Source organism: Eumetopias jubatus, unplaced genomic scaffold, assembly GCF_037043125.1.
Source record: "Eumetopias jubatus isolate StellerSeaLion01/CBP00866 unplaced genomic scaffold, mEumJub1_p1.0 scaffold_5, whole genome shotgun sequence".
Taxonomy (NCBI): Eukaryota; Metazoa; Chordata; class Mammalia; order Carnivora; family Otariidae; genus Eumetopias; species Eumetopias jubatus.
This window is the reverse complement of record NW_028274811.1, coordinates 125210847-125231826: the sequence shown is the minus strand read 5'-3', so window position 1 is coordinate 125231826 and position 20980 is coordinate 125210847. Positions and strand designations below refer to the sequence as shown.

The 20980-nt window shown below is 36.0% G+C and overlaps 1 protein-coding gene across 3 annotated transcripts in view; it reads left to right on the top strand.

Annotated features, from left to right (window-relative positions):
- Positions 1–20980, top strand: part of NIPBL (NIPBL cohesin loading factor) — a 201820-nt gene that overhangs the window by 72400 nt on the left and 108440 nt on the right. For all 3 annotated transcript variants that reach the window (XM_028098111.2, XM_028098113.2, XM_028098112.2), the window contains exon 2: positions 20541–20683. In XM_028098111.2, coding sequence (XP_027953912.1) covers positions 20620–20683 — 64 coding nt within the window. In that variant the 5' untranslated portion in view covers positions 20541–20619. The remainder of the gene's footprint in view (positions 1–20540; positions 20684–20980) is intronic.

The window sequence follows — 20980 nt, the reverse complement described above, 5'->3', positions numbered from 1 at the left end:
ATTTATTTGCCTATTTTTCTACTAGTCTCTATACCTAGATATACTCTCCTTTCCTTTCTCTTACTATAAATGAATTATCTGTGTTCCTAAAGCCAGCCCTTCCACTTACTCACTCAGGTCTCACTCCCTCACATACTCCAAGATATCCCTCCTGTAATTCTCCCCTTTCTCCTTTATCACTATTTTTTTCTCTCATTGATCATTCATTTTCATGAGCATAATGTTATTTCTTCCATTTTAAGTGAAAAACTCTTCTCTTTACCCTCCTGCCACCGCTCAAATGCTCAGATCCCCTTTATAAAAATCGTCTGTTTTCACTGTCTTATTCCTTCTCTCCATTCTTTCTTTAAGCCTATGCTAAACAGATTTTTGCTCTTAGATCCCATCGCTTTCAAAATTTTTCTCCTTGGGGTCACCAGTGACTTCCATGTTGCCAAGTCCAGTGGTTTTCAGATTTCAGTAGTAAGTGACACAATTGGTGGCTTCTTTGTCCTTGAAGACTTTCTGCACTTGGCTTCCAAGACCATATTGTATTAGAATTGCTCTATCAACACCACTGCCAATGTAAAACACTCTAGGTACATTTAAAGATTTCTTTTCACCTTTTAGTGAAAGGTCTTATATCACCAGGAAATTGGCTTAAGCTTTGTTTAGCATTTTTTAATAGAATTTCACTAATTTTCTAAGCTCTGTGAGGACAGAGCATTTTAATGTTGTTGCTTACCCACATTTCCCTAGTGCCTTGCACAGTGACATATGAAGATGCTTAATAAATATAGGTGACTGAGAAAAAAGTTTTTTTCAGTCATTTATGTCCTTAGAATGTATCATAGTGTGTATGTTTTCTAGGGCTGCTGTACTATATTGCCACAAATTTGGTGGCTTAAAACAGCAGAAATTCATTCTCACAGTTCTAGAGGCCACAAGTCTAAAGTCAAGGTGTCAGCAGGCTCCTTCTCCCTTTAAAGGCTCTAGGAAAGAGTCTTCCGTGACTCTTCCAGATTCTGGTGGCTTCAGGCATTCTTTGGTTTGTGGCTGCATAACTCCAATCTCTGCCTCCATCTTCACACCACCTTTTTCTCTGTGTCTTCCATTTCTTTCTTTTAGAAGGGCATGTTCATTGGATTTAGGACTTAAGCCGGGTGATTTTATCTTCAGACCCTTACTTACATTTGCAAAGACTCTTTGCAAATAAGGTCATATTCATAGGTTCTGGATGGATATATTTGGAGGGAGCCGCAATTCAACCCACCACACACAGTAATGGCATATAGTCAGAGTACTATGGTCAGAATTACTTGGACTGAATTTTTGTGTGATTATATTATTATTTGATAATACAGTTTAGTTCATTTGTTGCTGTTTATGTTCAGTATTAGGATTTTGCTTTTTTATCTGTTTTGATTTAATGTTTTTTTGAGTATGTATAACATTTACATGGTTCAAAGTCAAATGATATAGGAAGGTATGCTCAGAAGGTCTAACTAACATTCTGTTCCAACCTTCCCCATGGATAAGCATTTCATTACTTTCATCTTTCCTTGATACCTTTTTGTGATTAAGCAATACCTATGTATATTCATGTTTCTCCTTCATTAGAGAAAGATTGTACTCTGTATACAGAGGTTTTTTTTGCACTTTTTTCATTTAGTATATCCTGGGAATTATTCCATTTCAGCTCATAGTTATTTCTCATTCTTTTAACTGCTGCACAGTATTCCATAATGTGGAATACTTAAACTATGGTTTATTCAGTTTCCTTTACTTAGACATTAGATTGTTCACAAAATTTTTCCATTGCTAATACGCTGTAATGATTAACATTACATGATGCATATGGTCTACATATTTGTGGAGGGTAAATTCCTAGAAGTGGGATTACAAGGTCAAAAATTTATATAAATGCATATATAATTTTGTTAGATATTGCTAAATTCAACTCCATTTTGCATCCTAACCAGCAGTGTATGAGAGTGCCTATTTCTCTGTAGCCTTAAGAATAGTGTCTTAACATTTCTCATTTATCCGGTTGGCCAGAATTGAAAAGCTTGCTATCCCAGTGTAGTTTTAGTTCACATTTCTCATATTAACAGTAAGGTTGAGCATTTTTTTTTCTCTTTGAGAGTAATTTTATAATTTTTGTTTCTGAGTGATGACAAATTGGTTGGGAATCCTGATTTCACATCTTAATTATTATACTTCGGGCAATTCATTAAAGTTTGTTCTCTTCCCGTCTTTAAAATGAAAATAATGAGACTTATTCACTGGGTTATTATGAAGATTAAGTGAAAAAATATATATAAAGCAGCTAGCACAGTGCCTGGTATATAGCTGGCATATAGTGGATACAAATTTCTTTCTCCCCACTTTCACCTCAGAATATAGGCCACATACTGCCTACAATTAGGCAGCGTAGTAAAATTATATATACATAGTCTTTTCTATGAAGGAGATTTGTGTTAAACAATATAGGCAGTACAAAGTCTTGCCTATAATAAGATGTTTTATCAACTTTTGCGCTTGCAGGTTGTGAAAATTGAAATAGATAACAACTTATCTGCAGTTAGTAGCACTGGTTTTGAATTTTGGGACCATGATCCACTCATTCATCCTTTAGAGTAGAATCATACTTTTTTGGAAGAAGATTCTAACCTGCCTGAGGCTTCTGTGTAGAAGTGGAACAAATTTTGGGTAGGTTTCTTTAAACTTCATAAAATTATCTTCTCTTCATTTGCCTTGTCTTCATTGATCGATTGAGAAAACATGTATTTCTGCTCTTAGTAATACCAAATGTTTTCATTCAACCATGTATCCTGGGCCATCTCAATTTTTCAGAAGCCCAGTTAGGAGAAGATACATTAAAGGAGGACTGACTAATATGTGTCATTCTGTCCATTCCCCCAAATATTCGATATTTTACTCTGAGGTTAAACCATACCGTTAGAGATTTGTGTGCTTAGATTGCATGATTTTGGCCCCTTTTAGGTTTGCTTTTCCCAAATTGTGCGTTTAGGGTGCAGGTTTTAAAAAGAAGAGAGAATGACACAAAATAGATTTTTGGTTTCTTAGGAATGCTTTCAAGAACTTTCTCTATAACCTCTATCATTCACAGTCTTCTTTATGAGGACTCAGAGTATCTTGGAAAAGCTGTACTTCTGAACAACTGATTCACTCTTATTTTACAGACACTGTGTATTTTCTTCCTTTGTCTTGCTAACTAGGAAACCTAAGGCACATTTGATGGCCAATTCTTGGAGTTTTGGAGAGTAATACAATGTGCTTTTCTTTGGGCCATTTTTATTTGTCTAAATTTGTCTAAATCCCTTGCCCTGAATCCTTCACTTGTTTGTTTTTTTTTAATCCTATATTTTCTGGTAAACTGCCTCATATCCTTATGGATTGAAGCAGGATTTGATATGTATGCTTAACAATGTATGTGTATGTGTGTATTATACGTTCAGTTGCCCAAGCCAGAACCTGAAAGTTGTCCTAGATGCTTTTCTCTCACTTGCCCTCTGCATCCAAGTTGTCACCAAGTTTATTTCTTTTATTCCTATATATCTCTGTCTTGCTGTTACCTTGCCCTGTTTTGGTTCAGGGTCTCATTGCTTCATTGGTATATTTCCTACCTTACTGTTCTTCCTACCTACAGTCTTGCACGTTCTACTCCTCCACTGCTACAGGATCCGTTCATCATATCATTTTCTCAATATAAAGTCCTTCCATGGTTGTTGTAGCAATGAGTCATTTGGACTTCTTAACACTTAAGGCTTTTTCATGATCTGGCTTCTGCCTTTTTAACCTCCTCACCGTCCACACCTTTCATTGTATTCATGCTGAAGTACTTGAAATTTCTTAACACCTGTCATGCATTTTTTTACACCTTTCTACCTTTGCACCTGTTTTTCCCTCTGCCCAGAACACCCGTACTACTCCTCTTCATTTGACAGTTCCTGCCAAGCTTTCAAAATTCATTATAGGAGACGTTTTCCTTAGAAGCCTTTCCCTATTTCCTAACCCAGTATTTATCAATATGATCCCTGGATCAGTAGCATTTGCATCATCTCAGAAAATTGTTAGAAATGTCAAATCCTTGGGTATTACTCAAGACCTACTGAATTATAGAAACTCTGGGGGTGAGGCCCAGCAATCTGTAGAACCCAGTCATTTTCAAACTTCAGCATGCATCAGAATCACCTGGGGGGCTTGTTAAACTACCAGCTCCCACTCCTGAAAACTTGGATTAAGTGGAGGTGATAGATTGCATTAATAGCCCCAGTTTTTGCCCCTCCCTGTATCCAAGTTATTTCCCATATGATTGTGTAGTTCTTCCCACTCCTAAAAAGGCAGAGACTATTTCCTTACCCCTGGACTTTGTGCTTGGCTATAGGACTTGCTTTGACCCTTGGAATTAGTGGATATGACAGGACCAAAGGCTTGCAAAGTTGCGGGATTGGATTGCACTTTTGTGCCTCTGGCATCTCCAAAAGACTAGCATGTCCAGCCTGGCCCACTGGTTCTAGGAGGAGGTTGAGAGACTATTGTTTTAAGTCACTGAGTTTTCTATTGGGTATACATGTACCTAGGAGAGATAGATAATGTCAGTTACCCAAAGCAATTATACCAGTTTTATATACTCCCACCAGCATTGTATCCAAGTTCCTGTTGTTTACAGAGTTCCTGTCTTTTGAACAGTTGAAATGATTAGTCTTTTTAATTTTAATGTAGTCGTACCTCATTGTGGTTGTAATTTGCATTTCCCTAAAGACAGATGAAATGAAACAATTGATCCAGTTTTCCATGTTATGATCTGAGTTCTGTGAGGACATAGAGATTATTGTCTTTTTTGTTCACTGCTCTATCTCTAGCCACAGCAGTGCATTGCACATTGTAGGCACTCAATAAATATTTTTGAGTAAATATTATAAGAGCAGAACTTGAACATAGAATTGAGACTTTGCCGACTTTGGCTAATAATTGCTTTTGTGACCTGAGTCAAGATGTCTAACATCTCTAGGTCTTGGTTTTCTTGTTTGTAAAGTAAGAGGGTTTAGCTATATTATCCCTAAGATAATTTTCAACTATAAAATTGTATGATTCTGGAATTTATACATGGCTGTTCACATGTTTATATTATTTTGAGACACACTAACACACATATTTTCTCTTGATTCTCTGCTTTTCATTTAACGTCCTTGTTTCATTTTCATTTAACTTTATTTTCTTATCAAAATAAAACTCAGCCTATAGTGAGATGCCAGTAGCAGAGAGCAAAACTGGCACCATCTCTAAATAGGATTCACCACTAAATAGACCCAGAGCTCCTCCCTAAAGAAAGGGCTGATTGATTTCCACTATTTGGGTAGGAAAACTATGAGAGGAGATTGGAGCATCTTATTGCCTTGAAAGTAAGGAATTGCTTAAAGGATCATAGGACATAACAGAAGGACACAGAAGTCAGCTTGCAGGAGCTGCTACTGTCCAAATCTGGGACCAAAAATTTGAGCCTCAAAATAAATGATGATAAAGGATTGTAACCCAATGAATAGAAAAGAAATCCTGAGTCCATACTGATATGAATGAATGAATGGGGAAGAAGGGAAATGCTGTATTACAATAGAATGCTAATTAATAAATATAACTGATAGAAAATCATTAATGGTGTTAAAATTAGGGAGTAAAAGTTTGATTAGAATCAGATATTTAGGGGCTTCTGGGTGGCTCAGCTGGTTAAGCGTCTGCCTTCAGCTCAGGTCATAATCTTGGGGTCCTTGGATCAAGCCTTGCATCAGGGAGTCTGCTTCTCCCTCTCCCTCTGCCTCAGCCCCCACTCATACTTGCTTTCTCTCTCTCTCAAATAAATAAAATCTTAAAAAAAAAATCAGATGTTCATATAGTCTCAAAATATCTCTCCACAAATTACTTATTAACTAACTGCAATGGGTAACTTTACAATGGAGAACATGGCCCACACCACGTTAAGTGATCAAAGTTAACATCACCAATTTTAGGAAAAAACTGATATTGTATGCTTCCTTATATAATGTGCTAAGAAGGACATAAAATCCACCTTTTTGGTATTCCTACCAAAAATGCATCACTGGAATCTAATAACAACATCAAATAAACCCAGATTGATAGATTCTACAAAACAGTTTGCTCATACTTTTAAACGATATCAAGGTCAATAAAGAAAGTCCAAAGAAGTATTCTAGATTCAAGAAGGCTTAGGAGACATGAAAACTGAATGCAGTATGTGATCCTGGATTGGTTCCTGAACCAAGAAAAAGGAGATTCTTGGGATGACTAATAAAATAGGGACTGTAGGTTAGATAGTTTAGATTATTTTAGATTTTAAGATTATTTATATTATATTTATTTATATTTGATATGGTTAGACTTTACAAAAGTTAAATTTCCCAGTTTTGTTCATTGTAATGTCATTACCTAAGAGAATGTTCTTGTTCTTAGGAAGTGTACATACTAAAGTATTTAGAAAAATGGACCGTATCTTCCGCTTGCTCTAAAATAGTTCAGGGACACACACACACACACACACACACACACACACACAACAGTGCGGCAGGGAAGAAGGAAAGATTGTGAATGTGAATGTTAAAGCAGATGGGGTGAAATGTAAACAATTGGTGAATGTGGGTAAAAGTTATGGCAGCTTCTTGTACTTGTGTGGTAGTTTTGTGTAACTTTTTATAAGTTTGAAATTATGTCAAAATTTAAAGCTATCTCCCCAACCTAAAAAAATGTAAAACCTTCAGAAAAAATTTTAAATAACTTTTAAAAGTTTTTAAAAATAAAAATTTAAGAAAAAACATTCTGAGGGCGCCTGGGTGGCTCAGTTGGTTGGACATCTGCCTTCCGCTCGGGTCTTGATCCCAGGGTCCTGGGATGGAGCCCCGCATCGGGCTCCCTGCTCATCAGAGAGCCTGCTTCTCCCTCTGCCTCTGCCTGTCATATAAATAAATAAAATCTTTTAAAAAAAGAAAAAACATTATTCCTATAAATTGTTCTATAGTTTCTAAATCAACTTTGTTCAATATTTTTTTTAAGATTTTTTATTTATTTATTCATGAGAGAGAGAGAGAGAGAGAGAGGCAGAGGGAGAAGCAGGCTCCCAAGGAGCAGGGAGCCCGATGCGGGACTCGATCCCAGGACCCTGGGATCACGACCTGAGCCGAAGGCAGACACTTAACCATCTGAGCCACCCAGGCGCCCCAAACTTTGTTCAATATTAAAAGCCAGTAATGTGAATGAACTAGATACTATATAGAACACAGAGACTCTAATTGCTTTTTAAATAATATTTTATTCTGGAATAATTGTAGATTCATAGGAAGTTGCAAAAAAAAAAGTATAGGGACATGAGGTGCACCCTTAACTCAGCCTCCCCCAATAGTAACATTGTATATAATTCTAGTATAGTTTCAGAATCAGGAAAGGGACATTTGTGCAATCCAAGAGTTATTAGGATTTAGCCAGTTACACATACACTCTGTGTGGTTTTGTAAAGTTTTATCATACATGTTGTTACATGTATCTACCACCACACTCTGCATATAGAACTGTTTCATCATCATAAGCACCACTCCCTTGTACTATCACTTCTGTTCTTCATTTCTATAATGTTGGTATTTCAAGAATGAAATCATGTTGTAGTTTTTGAGATTGGCATTTTTCACTTTAGTATTAAATTTCCTTGAGATCCATCCAAATTTTATGTATCAATACTTTCTTTTTTTAATTGAGTGGTATTCCATGATGTAGATCTACCACAGTTTGCTTAATCATTCATGCATTGAAAGATACCTGAATTTTTTCCAGTTTTTGGCTGTTACAGAGAAAGCTGTTACGAACATCCAGGTGCAAGTTTTTGTATGAAAATAAGTTTTCACTTCACAAATACCTCCAAGAGTTAATTTTTTTTTTCTTACTTAACACTTAGGTTTATCCTTTAAAGTTTATTCTGAGGGAGTTATTTTCTTTTTTAAAGATTTTATTTATTTATTTTAGAGAGAGAGAGAGAGAGAGCAAGCAGGGGGCCAGAGGGAGAGGAAGGGGAAAAGAATCTCAGACAGACTACCCGCTGAGTGCAGAGCCCATTGCAGGGCTCAATGTGGGGCTTGATCTCATAACCCTGAGATCATGACCTGAGCTGAAACCAAGAGTCGGCCAGTTAGCCGACTGAGCCACCCAGGAGCCCCAGAGGCAGTTATTTTCTTACGTTGTGACAAACCATTGTTTCTTCTAGTATTTTAAAGCTGTGACTAATTATGCAAAAGGTAGTGATCTTAAATTCAAGTTAATATTTTTAAGGAGAATATATAGGCTGTGTGAAAAGGGAGAAATAGTCAAAATTAAGCAACTATAGTTGCCATGTTCAGTAGCTAAGATATATATATATCAGCTAATATATTACTTTTTTTTAAGTGGCATGAAATGAAATTAAAAGCCCTATGACAGTCCATCATTAAGTACCAGCCACATAATCTTTTTCTTTGTCCTAGGTTCTGTCATTCTTTAGGGACTAGAACATACTAATCATTCCCTGTCCCCAGTTCTTCCCCTTTTGCCTAACTCTTACTCATGAGATTTCCTTAATGAGACATTCTGTGACTGCCTACACCCCCAACGTAAACTTAGTTACCATCTATTTTTCTTTGAAAGTGCCCTGTTCTTTTCATTTAAAAAAGTGCATGGACTCTGGAATGTTAAGAGCAGAAACTCTGGAATCAGACATCTGCCAAGTTAACCTTTATATGCCTCAGTTTTTATTATCTTAAGATGAAGGAAGGTAATAGTAGTGCCTATTTAACAGGATAAGGATTAAATGAACTAAAATATATAAATAAGAATTAAATGACTTCAATATAAATTAATATGAAATGAAATACGTAAATTCTTTAGAACAATTCCAGGCATATATTAAGGGCTAAGTATTATTTATTAATACTGCTGTTGTGGGATTTATCATAGTATGTAGTTATATTTACATGATGATTATTCATAATATCACTCCTACTGGACTCTCTGAGCTTCATGAGGATTTTTTTACCACTGTATACACGATACCCACTATCTGTCAGGTCCTATTCTTGGTGTTGGGTGCTAAGTGCAAGATTGTGAATACATAAAATATTAGTTTCTTAAAAAAATAAGAAATCAGGTAAGGAAGAAAAAGGAAATTAGTTACTTACAAATTTCATTACCCAGTGATAAGCATACTTAATATTATCAAGCACTGGTAAAGAGAAGCTGACCTACTTCCTCAAGTCCTGGCAATTCAGTATTCTGATCGAAATTGAAAGTGGTTTTTTCCCATTTTAAGTTTAGTTTGCTTTTGAGTTTGTGTAATAGTTAATGGTGCTTAAAACATTGAGAAACCTATCTTTTTATATCCCTCTTTTTTGTACACTCCCTCCCAGTTTTACTTAGATTTCTTAAGCAGCAATAAAAGTCCCCTGAACATGAGGTAAAGTTTCTCTTCATCATTTCTTTTAGGTACTTTAAAAATCAATCAGCTATCATATATTCTGGTCATAGGAGTTCACTATCTAGTTAATATCCTAAGACTTTCTAAACCAAGAAACAAAACAAAGAAAGAAAGAAAACAGTAAATATGTTGTTTTGAGAGTTTAAGATTTAATTAAAGAGTTCAAGTGCTTTTGCTGTTTAACATCTTTATCTTGGAGATCATACTATAACACACAGTCGCTTGATTCTGCATTTTTATTAACCTTCTATCTCAGTATGTATTGCTACTGTTTTCTTTTAGTATTCTAAGTTTCATAGAAAGTTTACTTTTGTGTAACTGTGATTATTAAATAAATTAAAAACCTCACTTAAAATTTTAAAATCCAGGGGTGCCTGAGTGGTTCAGTTGGTTGAACCCCTCACCCCCACTCACGCGCATGCTCCCTCTCATTCATTCATTTATTTATTTGAGAGAGAGAGAACGAGCATGAGCGGGAGGAGCAGAGAGAGAGGGAGAAAGAATCTCAAGCAGACTCTGTGCCAAGCGCAGAGCCCAACGTGGGGCTTGATCTCACAACCCTGAGATCTTGACTTGAGCCAAAACCAAGAGTCTGACGTTTAACCAGCTGTACCAACCAGATGCCCCCCTCTCTTTGTAAAATAAATAAATCTTTTTAAAAAAAGATTTAAAATCCGTTTCTCCGAATGAAAGATTGACAGAATTTAAAGAACTATTTTTTTCATTTTATATACAGAAAGAATATGGCATTTGATGTTATGAAAACCTGATTTTATGATTAGTTCATTGAACATGAGCTTATAAATTTAGAAAAATATACATCCCTAATTTATATATTTATACCCTATAAAATAGTAGAGGGGTCCAGTGGAAATCATGAAAAGGTTACTGTAGATAATGTGAATGAGAAATCACTTCTGTTTAGTACTCCTTTCCCTGTAAATCAATTTAAAATAACTTTGAAATGTAACTCCTTAGTAAGGAGCTGTTGATGATTTAAATTGATTTTTAAAAAGTTTATCTTCCCTGAAAAGCTACCCTAATATCTTTTTCCACATTCATTAATAATATTGTTTAATGGTTATGTTTGGGTCTCTTGGATTCTTTTATGGGTTTTTTACATCAATTACAGAAATAGAGCCTGAAGGGAATATGGTGTCTTAGGCCATTCAAGCTCTGATAACAGATTGCCATAGAGTGGGTGGCTTATAAACAACAGAAATTTATTTCTCACAGTGCTGGAAGCTGGGATGTCCAAAATCAAGGTGTTGGCAGATCGATGTCTTCTGAGAACCCACCTCCTGGTTCATAAACTGTCTTCTTGCTTAGTCTGTATATGGCAGAAGGGGCAGGAGAGTCCTCTGGAGTTCCTTTTAGGAGGGCATTAATCCCATTATGCACCTCTTAGAGGCCCCACTTCCAGATACCTTCACCCTGGAGAGCAGGTTTCAACATAAGAATTTTGGGGTGACACAAACATTTAGTCTATAGCACATTGTTTAGCAGTAATAGATCTGGGAAAAAGAAGGCTTTAATTAATACTGACCTCATATGAGAGAATGATATTTTGCATCTAACAAAAAAAGTTCCCTTAATAAAAAAAAAAAAGTTTATTATGGAAAACTGGGGTACATGCTAGATAAATAGAAGAGTATAATGAATGCCCAGTACTCATCACCCAGCGTAGTCAACATGTTGTCATTTTAATTTCATCTGTACTTCTGCCCATTCTCTAACCACTGCTCAATTATCATTATTACTTTTACAGTTTTCTGGAATTTGGTAATATTTATATATACTGAAAAACAAATCCTAGCTTCATAATTTTCACAGGTGGGGACACTCATGTAACCAGTATCCCTTCATGATACAGAACATTTCGGGGCACCTGGGTGGCTCAGTTGGTTAAGTGTCCAACTCTTGATTTCAGCTCAGTTCATAATCTCAGCGTTGTGAGATGGAGCCCAGGTCGGGGTCTGCTGGGTGTGGAGCCTCCTTAAGATTCTCTCCCTCTCCCTCTGCCCTTCTCCTGCCTGCTCGTGCACGCGTGCACACACACACACACACACTCTCTCTCTCTCTCTCTCTCTCTCTCTCTCTCTCTCTCTCTCTCTCAAAAAAAAAAAGATATAGAACATTTTCATGCCCCTTTGCAGTTAGATGCTACCACTGCCTACCCACCACCACCCCCATAAAGAACAAATGGATACATTGGACATCATCAAAATTTATTGTTAAGAGAATGAAAAGACAAGCAAACAACTGGAATAACATATTTGCAAAATACATGCCTAATAAAGAACCTTTAACACAAAATTCATATTCTTAAAAGTCACGATTTTCAACCTGTGCTCTAGACCTGTTCTTACTAGACATCAAAGCAGAGATGTTGACTAGGCAATTGGGTAAATGAGTCTAGTATAGTATAAGGGGAGAAGTCAAAGCAGGAGATATAAACTGGGAGTCATCAGCACACAGGTGTTATTTTAAAAATCACGAGACTGAATGAGATTAAAAACAAAGTAAGGATAGGAAGACGAGAAGAAAGCAATACAAGATTCAAGAGTGGCCAGTGTAGTATGAGGAAAAACCAGATGGATATGTTGGAAAACAAAAGAATTGTTCAAACAGGAGAATGATCAACTGTGTTGAATGGTAGGTCAAATCAGATGAGACCTGAGGCTGTCCATTGTATTTATTTAGCAGTAATAGATGCTGTTACTCACAGTGGCAAGACACCTGGTGGAATGATGAGAATAAAAGCACATTTAGTGTAGTTTCAAGAGAAAGGAGGAATGGGTTAGGACAGAAAAAGGATTAACAATGCAGATTGTGCATAAGTGATCATGATTTTTTCCATATTTTCCTCTGCTCTTTCTTAATTACTCTTTTAGGTATTCTAAGTAATCTGTTGAATTAAAAAATTTCCTAAAGTATAAAACATTCCATTTGGTCTCCTAAGTTGTCTTGAAGAATTTGTTGTTCCTAGGGACTATGTCACTTAATGAGATCAAAAATCAAAGTAGCCAGAGTTTGTTGAAAAGATTTTTAGGGCAGCCAAATTCAAATAGCTAACTGAACCAAAATGACTGATAAGACTATTACATACTTTCATAATTTAATGTTAATATAGAAGTCTTGGTATAAGGAGGGATTTCACATATTTTATATTCATCCAAAAAAAAAAGGTTTCTTGTGTGTGTAAACAAAAAAATTGGAAACTTCAGAATCTGTTGCTTTCTAGTGGTCTTGAATAATCAGTTCAGAAGAACTTGGCCAACCTTTGATGGGCTTAGTAAAAAAAATGTGAATTTTAGGGGCACCTGGGTGGCTTAGTCATTAAGCGTCTGCCTTCGGGCTCAGGTCATGATCCCAGGGTCCTGGGATCAAGCCCCACATCGGGCTCCTTGCTCCGTGGGAAGCCTGCTTCTCCCTCTCCCACTCCCCCTGCCTATGATCTTGCTCTTGCTCGCTCTGTCAAATAAATAAAATCTTTTTTTAAAATGTGAATTTTAGGGGTGCCTGGGTGGCTCAGTCGTTAAGCGTCTGCCTTCGGCTCAGGTCGTGATCCCAGGGTCCTGGGATCGAGCCTCACATTGGGCTCCCTGCTCCGCGGGGAAGCCTGCTTCTCCCTCTCCAACTCCCCCTGCTTGTGTTCCCTCTCTCGCTATGTCTCTCTCTGTCAAATAAATAAATAAAATCTTTAAAAAAATAGTGAATTTTATAAAAACAGAACTAGCATACAGTCCAGTAATTCTACTACTGGGTATTTATCCAAAAAATATGAAAACACTTATTCGAAAAGATATATGCACCCCTGTGCCCGATGTTTATTGCAGCTTTATTTGCAGTAGCCAAATTATGAAAGTAGCCCAGGTGTCCAGTGATAAATGGATAAAGAAGAAGTGGTGTGCACGCACACGCACACACACCAGGGAATACTACTCAGCCATGAAAAAGAATGAAATCTTCCCCCTGCCTAAGATTTTATTTATTTTTAGAGAGAGAGAGAGAGTGCATGTGCATGCATGAGTGGGGGGAAGAGGGAAAGAGAGAAGCAGACTCCCCCGCCGAGCAGGGAGCCCGATGTGGGGCTCTCATGACCCAAGCAGAAGACAGATGCTTAACCGACTGAGCCACCCAGATGCCCCCAAAAAGAATGAAATCTTTAAAAAAAAAGTGAAACTCGCCATTTGCAATAGCATGAATGGATCTAGAGAATATAATGCGAAGCCCAGAGAAAGACAAATACCGTATGATTTCACTCATATGAAATTTAAGAAACAAAGTAAATGAACAAAGAAAAAAAGAGAAAAACAAAAATAGACTCTTAACAGTAGAGAACAAACTGATGGCTACCAGTGGGGGATAGGTGAAATAGTTGAAGGGGGTTAAGAGTACACTTACCTTGGGGCACCTGGGTGGCTCAGTCGTTAAGCGGCTGCCTTCGGCTCAGGTCATGATCCCAGGGTCCTGGGATTGAGCCCCACATCGGGCTCCCTGCTCCGCAGGAAGCCTGCTTCTCCCTCTCCCACTCCCCCTGCTTGTGTTCCCTCTCTCACTGTGTCTCGCTCCATCAAATAAATAAATAAAATCTTAAAAAAAAAGAGTACACTTACCTTGATGAGAACTGAGTAATATATGGAATTGTTGAATCACTATATTGTAAACTAATATAACACTGTATATTAACCATACTGGAATTAAAATTTAAAAAATAAGCAAGCGATCTTTATTTCTTAGTGAATTTTAAATTTTTATAGTTGAAAGTGTGCCCTCTTGTGGACCGTTCAGTGATTTCACATAAAAGCATTTTCTCTTCTATTTCAGATTAAATCAATCATGTATCATCAAATGTGTTATGGCCAGAAGTTGAGACCTACATCTGACTGTCATAGTTCTTTAAGACCTAAACTTGATTTAGAAAAGAAATAAAATCTCCATTGTTTGATTTTTTCATTTCTAATACCTTTGTGTAGAAAATAGTCTCATGGTATAAGGTACAGTCTCAACCTCTCTTAGGGGCTTAAGATAGACTATTTCTTTTGCAGTGGAAAAGAGGGTGAGAAATAAAATTTTTTGGTGTGGGGACGTGGATTAGTAACCCAAATCATAGCAGCACTTGGAAATTTCTTCCATGGCCTCTGTAAAAAAAAGAAAAAAATTAAGTATTAACTACAGGACTCAGGACTATTTTTTCCTGATGGAGCTTGTATTTTTGCATATTTTGTTAAGATTAGACATTGTGTAACTACTCAGCAGGCCTCTAAATAAATTGATAAGAACAAGGAAGAAAACTGATTATAGAAATATATAAAGTTTTACTAATCATTATACTTCTCAGTGAACATACACATACTCTTTAAAATGAGTTTTGAGAGACCCTAAAATTTCAGCCTGATTTGTGACTTCTCTTTCTAATAGTACTTAATAATGTAACTATATTCTTCTCTTACATATTACATACATTAGGATCTAGCTGCATTACTGGAATACACATAGGAATAATGTACATTTATTGGTATCCAGCATGGTGGCTGCAGGGAGCTCAGGGTTCCAGAAGCAAAGCATGTGTCCAAAGAGAGCATTAGAGCTGTGCTGTGCTTTTTGCTTTTATTTTGCATTTCTCTTATTTAATGGAAATAACTTAGAACTATAAAAAAATAGAAATGTTTTAAAGAAGTGAGGGGCGCCTGGGTGGCTCAGTCGGTTAAGTGTCTGCCTTCGGCTCAGGTCATGATCCCGAGGTCCTGGGATCGAGCTCCGCATCGGGCTCCCTGCTCAGCAGGGAGCCTGCTTCTCCCTCTCCCTCTGCCTGATGCTCCCCCTGCTTGCACACTCTCTGTCAAATGATTAAATAAAATCTTTTTTTAAAAAATGAAAATTTTCACAGTGTGGCTGACTGGGAACTGTTTTTCAGCTAGGATTTGAGGAACATCTTTTGGGAGTATCTTAAACAGAATGTGAAAATTTTGTTCTTGAATACATTTTAGGCAGTGAAAAGGAATCTGAAGGTAGCTTGACTAAAGTGAAAGAATTCTGCTAGAGAGGTGCCACTCTCAAGGGAATCACTGTTACCGGTTTAAAATAGTAAGTAGTACAATATAGATTTATTTATTTACTTATCGGGCTATTTAGGATTTATATTCTACTTGTTTCCCAAAAGAATTTGAGGCAACTTATACTGTTCAATGTAATATAAACTGAGACAATAAAAATATTCTAGTTTTAAAACCCTCCTTCCCTCCCCACCCAAAAATAGTATAATAACATTAGCAAGGAAGAAAGGTGTTAATTAACTAAATATTCCACATGTATAGAATTTCGGTTGATTTATAATGTTAAAATCCTGCCAGATGACAACATAGTGTAAAGAATACGGAACTAGAAATCCAAACATTTGTATTCTAGTCTTGACTCAGTCAATTACTAGCTTTGAGACCTTGAACACACATTAGTTTCTCTGAGGGACAGTTTCCTTACCTTTTACTGGTTTCTCTTTCTGCCGTAGCAGTGTAGATGTTTCCCAGTTTTATGTTCTTCGGATACTCATGAGAATATAAGGTTTGGTTAGAAACATCTGAGTTCAGATCCCAGCTCTGCTCTGTCCTGTCTGTATAACCACAGACAAAGCATTTAGGCTCTGAGCCTTCATTTTTGCATCTGTGAAATAGAGATAATCTTCATAACCCTCTGACGTTGGTAACAATTAAGGAAAGGTATATGTTAATGTTTCACACAGAAGAAGTGCTAAAAAAGTCCCCCCCACCTTGTTAACCTTGTATCTTGCCTGTCCTATTATTACAATTTAACTGTTATCAGTCCTCTGTGGATCATTTTTATAACTATAGCTGTAATTCTGACCATTTTTTGTCAGTTCTAGAATTTCCAACTTTCTACTTTAGACATCTACAACTAGATGCTCAATGTTATCATTTCTAGTGTTTTTCACTACTAAAGAATTGAAGTTTTCAGACAAGATTGTACATATTTCTTGGCTATGGGGTACACACACTGGCTGTCCAGGAAAGTTTATCTACCATCAGATTGTGAGAGCACCTTTTATTCCAAATCCATCCCAATTTGAATATTATTATTATAACTTCTACCAGTAATTTTTTATTTGCATTTCTTTTGTTTGTATGAAGAAACCATAAATTTTAAAGTGAAATTAAATGAGCAAAGAACTAGAACCTTTAAAAATCTTGTCAAGTGCTTAGATGTCCACATCAGATTCATATATAATGAGTTGAAATGAGAATTTACTATAATATCCTCTACCTATTAAGAATTATTTTAATTAAACCAAGCCATTCTAAAGTAAATTAAATGATTTCTTAGTTTGTATTTGATTTAGTCCTATTACAAAGATTAGGTTTCATTCCTTACTTTTCACTGCCAATATTTATTTCAGCTACCTTATCATTTAAGTAATTGTGGGTATGTATGCCTAGGACTGCTATACATATTTGTAATACTAAGGTGAAATATATACTGGAATTTTAAATCATTTATAATATATCTTTCAGAAGTAGGGATTATGGGTGTTATTGAAAAGACACCTTTTCCCTAATTCACCCTTGTTTCTCCTCTGTTTTCCCAAATGTGTGTTTTTCAGTTAGTGACACTGCTAACTTTCTGGATCACTTATTATATGCCAGGTAGTATGTGAGGTGATTTACATGCATTATTTTGTTGCATTCTCATCACCACTTAGGAGGTGGGCTTCTACATTCGCTCTTCTATTTCTTTCAGTTGGCAACTTTGAAACTGCTTTGCCTTGGTGACCCACAATTAGACCTTTTACCTGGAGTCACAAAGCAGTGTGCAATGTAAACTTGTATTTCCATTCCTACCATCCCTCTCAGTGTTGATCTCAACCCACTAATTTTATTTTATAATCTACTAATTGGTCACCATTCACAGATTTTAAGTAAGTAAAGCACTGCCTTAAATGACAGTTCTAAAGCACTCATTATAATCTCCTTTCCCATTTGGTTACCATTTCCTTCTGAACACATTGTTCCCCAGAGATAATGACTTTCAGCTTCAGTTTCAGCAGTTTCATGAAAGACAGTATACTTTCACAGAGCCAGGTAGACCAAACATTGCCCAACCCAGAGCCAGAAATGTCATGTCTAATTAGTTAGAGTTCTGTATATTCCTTTTTAGAATTCTAGGAATGCTCTTTCTTGATGGACTCTGGTCACATTCCAACATAGGCAGCAGCATTTCCACAAATTACTCATATTCATCAACATCTGTGACTTTAGCAAAAATTATAAGTCCATTTCTACCAAAGTCTTCTGCTGTTTTTCAGAAGCTTGGCTTCTAATGAAATCAACATAGTTCAGCAGTGAGGTATAAATATATTTGTCAGTAGTCACCTACTCAGTCTATACAAGCCCTTTAAACCGAATAAGCATTGTTGCTCTCCTTTCTTTCCCCACTTACTTCCAGTTTTCAGGTGACATCACAGTATTAACATGCCTTGTTATATCACTAAGAAAAGCACAACAATCTTGTGGTTCGATTTATTAATCTCCTAATTCATATGTGGTAACTAATTAAATCATTTTTGGACTGAAATACTCCAGGCTATCGTTGGGTCGGCTTTACATGTTACTTGGGATTTAGGAAAACAGAATAAAGCTGGTTAGCCCACGATAGAACCCTCTAGCAGATTGTTCGCTATTGGTTTCCGTCCTCTGAATTAAATAAATAACATGGTCATTTGTTACTTAATCTGCTTGAGTATGGCAATTTACATTTACAACAGTCATACAAGAATAACAAGATGTTTTTGTGCTGTTATGTACATAATTTGCATGCATTTGCTTTTTTCCATTAATTACTAAACATCAACTGTAACTTTTTTATTAGCCTAAACTTAGAAAAAAAAATCCTTTGTGTTTTGGTGACTTCTGTCAGGTTTTAAATTCTTTTTTTTTTAAGTGCTTGATACAACTGCTAAATTTATAGTGTTTCTTTAAATTTCTTAAATGTTGTTAAAGAATCAAATTAGTAACTTCAAAGAGTGAAGTCCACAGTATAGCAAGGACAATTATAAGACAACCAGTAGTAATTATATCTTTCCTATACCTTTTCCTGTGCTATTTCCTATACTGTTTCCTTTCAGCAGGCTCCTACTAGCAAACTTTATGTCAGTCATTCATCAAAGGAAAGCAGTCAAGTTGTTTCCTTGGCTGGCTACTAGAAAAGAATGTACATTTAAAGGACATAACTGTAAGGAAAAAAAAAATAATTACTGAAGAGACAAGGTAGTTGTTACCTGTAGAAGGAACTAAGGTGTTGACTTTTCAGATGGTCATTCTATGGATGTTTACTTTATAACTCTGTTAAACATACATACATATTTTATGAACTTGTCAACATATATCTATAATAAAAGTGAGGAAAAAGAAAATCCTTGATTTTAGCTACCTATATACTTCTACTTTTATTTTTTTTTTAAGATTTATTTATTTGGGTGTGGGGAGGGCAGAGGGAGAGATTCTTTCAAGCAGACTCCCCACAGACTCCCTCCTCACTCCCTCCTCATCACGGGGCTCGATCCCACAACCCATGAGATCATGACCTGAGCTGAAACCAAGAATCAGACGCTTAACTGACTGAGCCATCCAGGTGCCCCTGTATACTTCTACTTTAAAAAAAATTTTTTTATTTGCAAAATTGCATTGAGATATATGAGTAAGGGGAATTATTCGTCTTATATCATTTCACTGTTTTGAAGTTTACAACTCAGAAAACTTAAAGGTTCTTTTAACTGACTGACAAGCAAATAGAATCTCAAAAAATGTTTAAACTGAAAATTGTAATTCAGTTTTCTATTGTAGCACTGTGTTTTAGTTGACATGCAGGCTTCTATTTACTGATGAACTTATAAAGTTATTTAATAAAGGCATATCTTTGATTAATGTGCACATTATTAAAATTTGTATACTTCAAATTTGGTTCTTCAACAAGGACACTGTTAAAGGAAAGATAAAGGTTCCAGAAAGCCACATGTTGAAATCAAGATGAGAAAAATTTGGGGACATTGAACAGAATGGAAAATGTGTTCAGGAATTTAACGGAATGTCTGTACACACAGACAAACACAGAATTACATTATAAAAACAATATTTAAGTCAGCTAAGTCATACAAGAACATTAAGATGTTAAAGCATTTCTCTGCCCTTTCTGTGGTTATGTATTAATTATGTGATTGGTTGATATTAAGCATGCAGTGGTAATTGGGAATACAAGGTAAGTATATGAACATTATATAAGAATGAAGCAAGACAAGTTTCAGAAAATGTCACAAAGGAATATATATTTACAAAAGAATATTGATTGAGCTAAAAGTGAAGGTTAGATTAAGATAGGCTTTTAGCTGAATTTGATGTTTCATGAAGAAGTGGGAACTTGCCCTAGATCTTGAAGAATTACAGGATTTGGACTAAAGTATGGATGTTCTAGGTAGGGGAGATATATAAGGAAATAAATAAAATGTGAAAACACAAGGTAGGTTCAAGATAATCTGATCAGCTTGGTTGAAGAGGATTCCGGTTTATGTAGAAGAGTAGTGAGAACCATAGCTAGCAAGGCAAGTTGAAGCTAGATTTTAATGTGTCTTTGATATGGAGAATTATAGTGTTTGTCAAAATTGAGTATCCCAGTTTAGTAATGTAGCCTACTGGTTACACAGACTCTTGAGCCAGATTGCTTGGGTTCTGTTCTTTCCTCCACAAGTTACTTTAAACTCCCTGTAAATTAATTTCCTCATCAGTAAAATTCGGAAAATAGTACCTACCTTACATTATTCGTTATTGTTGCGAGAACTAAATGAGTAAATATATGCAAAGCATTTTGCAGGGCCTAATATACGGGAAGTATATATGAGCGGTAGCTATTATTGTTAAATAGGTTAACAAACAAGAAAAACAGAAATCTTATTTTTTATAGGCATTTCCCTAATAATATTATAGTTGACATATTTTTACAAATAATTGTCTGTTTTTTGTTGCAGTGTTTGGGAAATGGGAAGTAATGACAGCTGGCACCTGAACTAAGTACTTTTATAGGCAACACCATTCCAGAACTTCAGGATGAATGGGGATATGCCCCATGTCCCCATCACTACTCTTGCGGGGATTGCTAGTCTCACAGACCGTAAGTTTGCTTGATTTATCTAATTTATATTCTCTTCTGAGTTAACAATGATTTTAAGAGGGAATGTAGAAAAAATTATTTGTAATTGTCATAAATAACAAATTATTTGAGATACTAGATTTTGAATGACAAATATCATTATTTCCTTTGGTTTATTGGCATGCATGTGAAAGTAACAAAATTAATATAGTCAGCTAATAGAGAAGACCTTCACTTCTGTTTCATCCTAAGGATGCATTAAGAAATGGTGGCATTTGTTTGTTTAAAGGTCTTACACAATAAAAGGATAAATGCAAA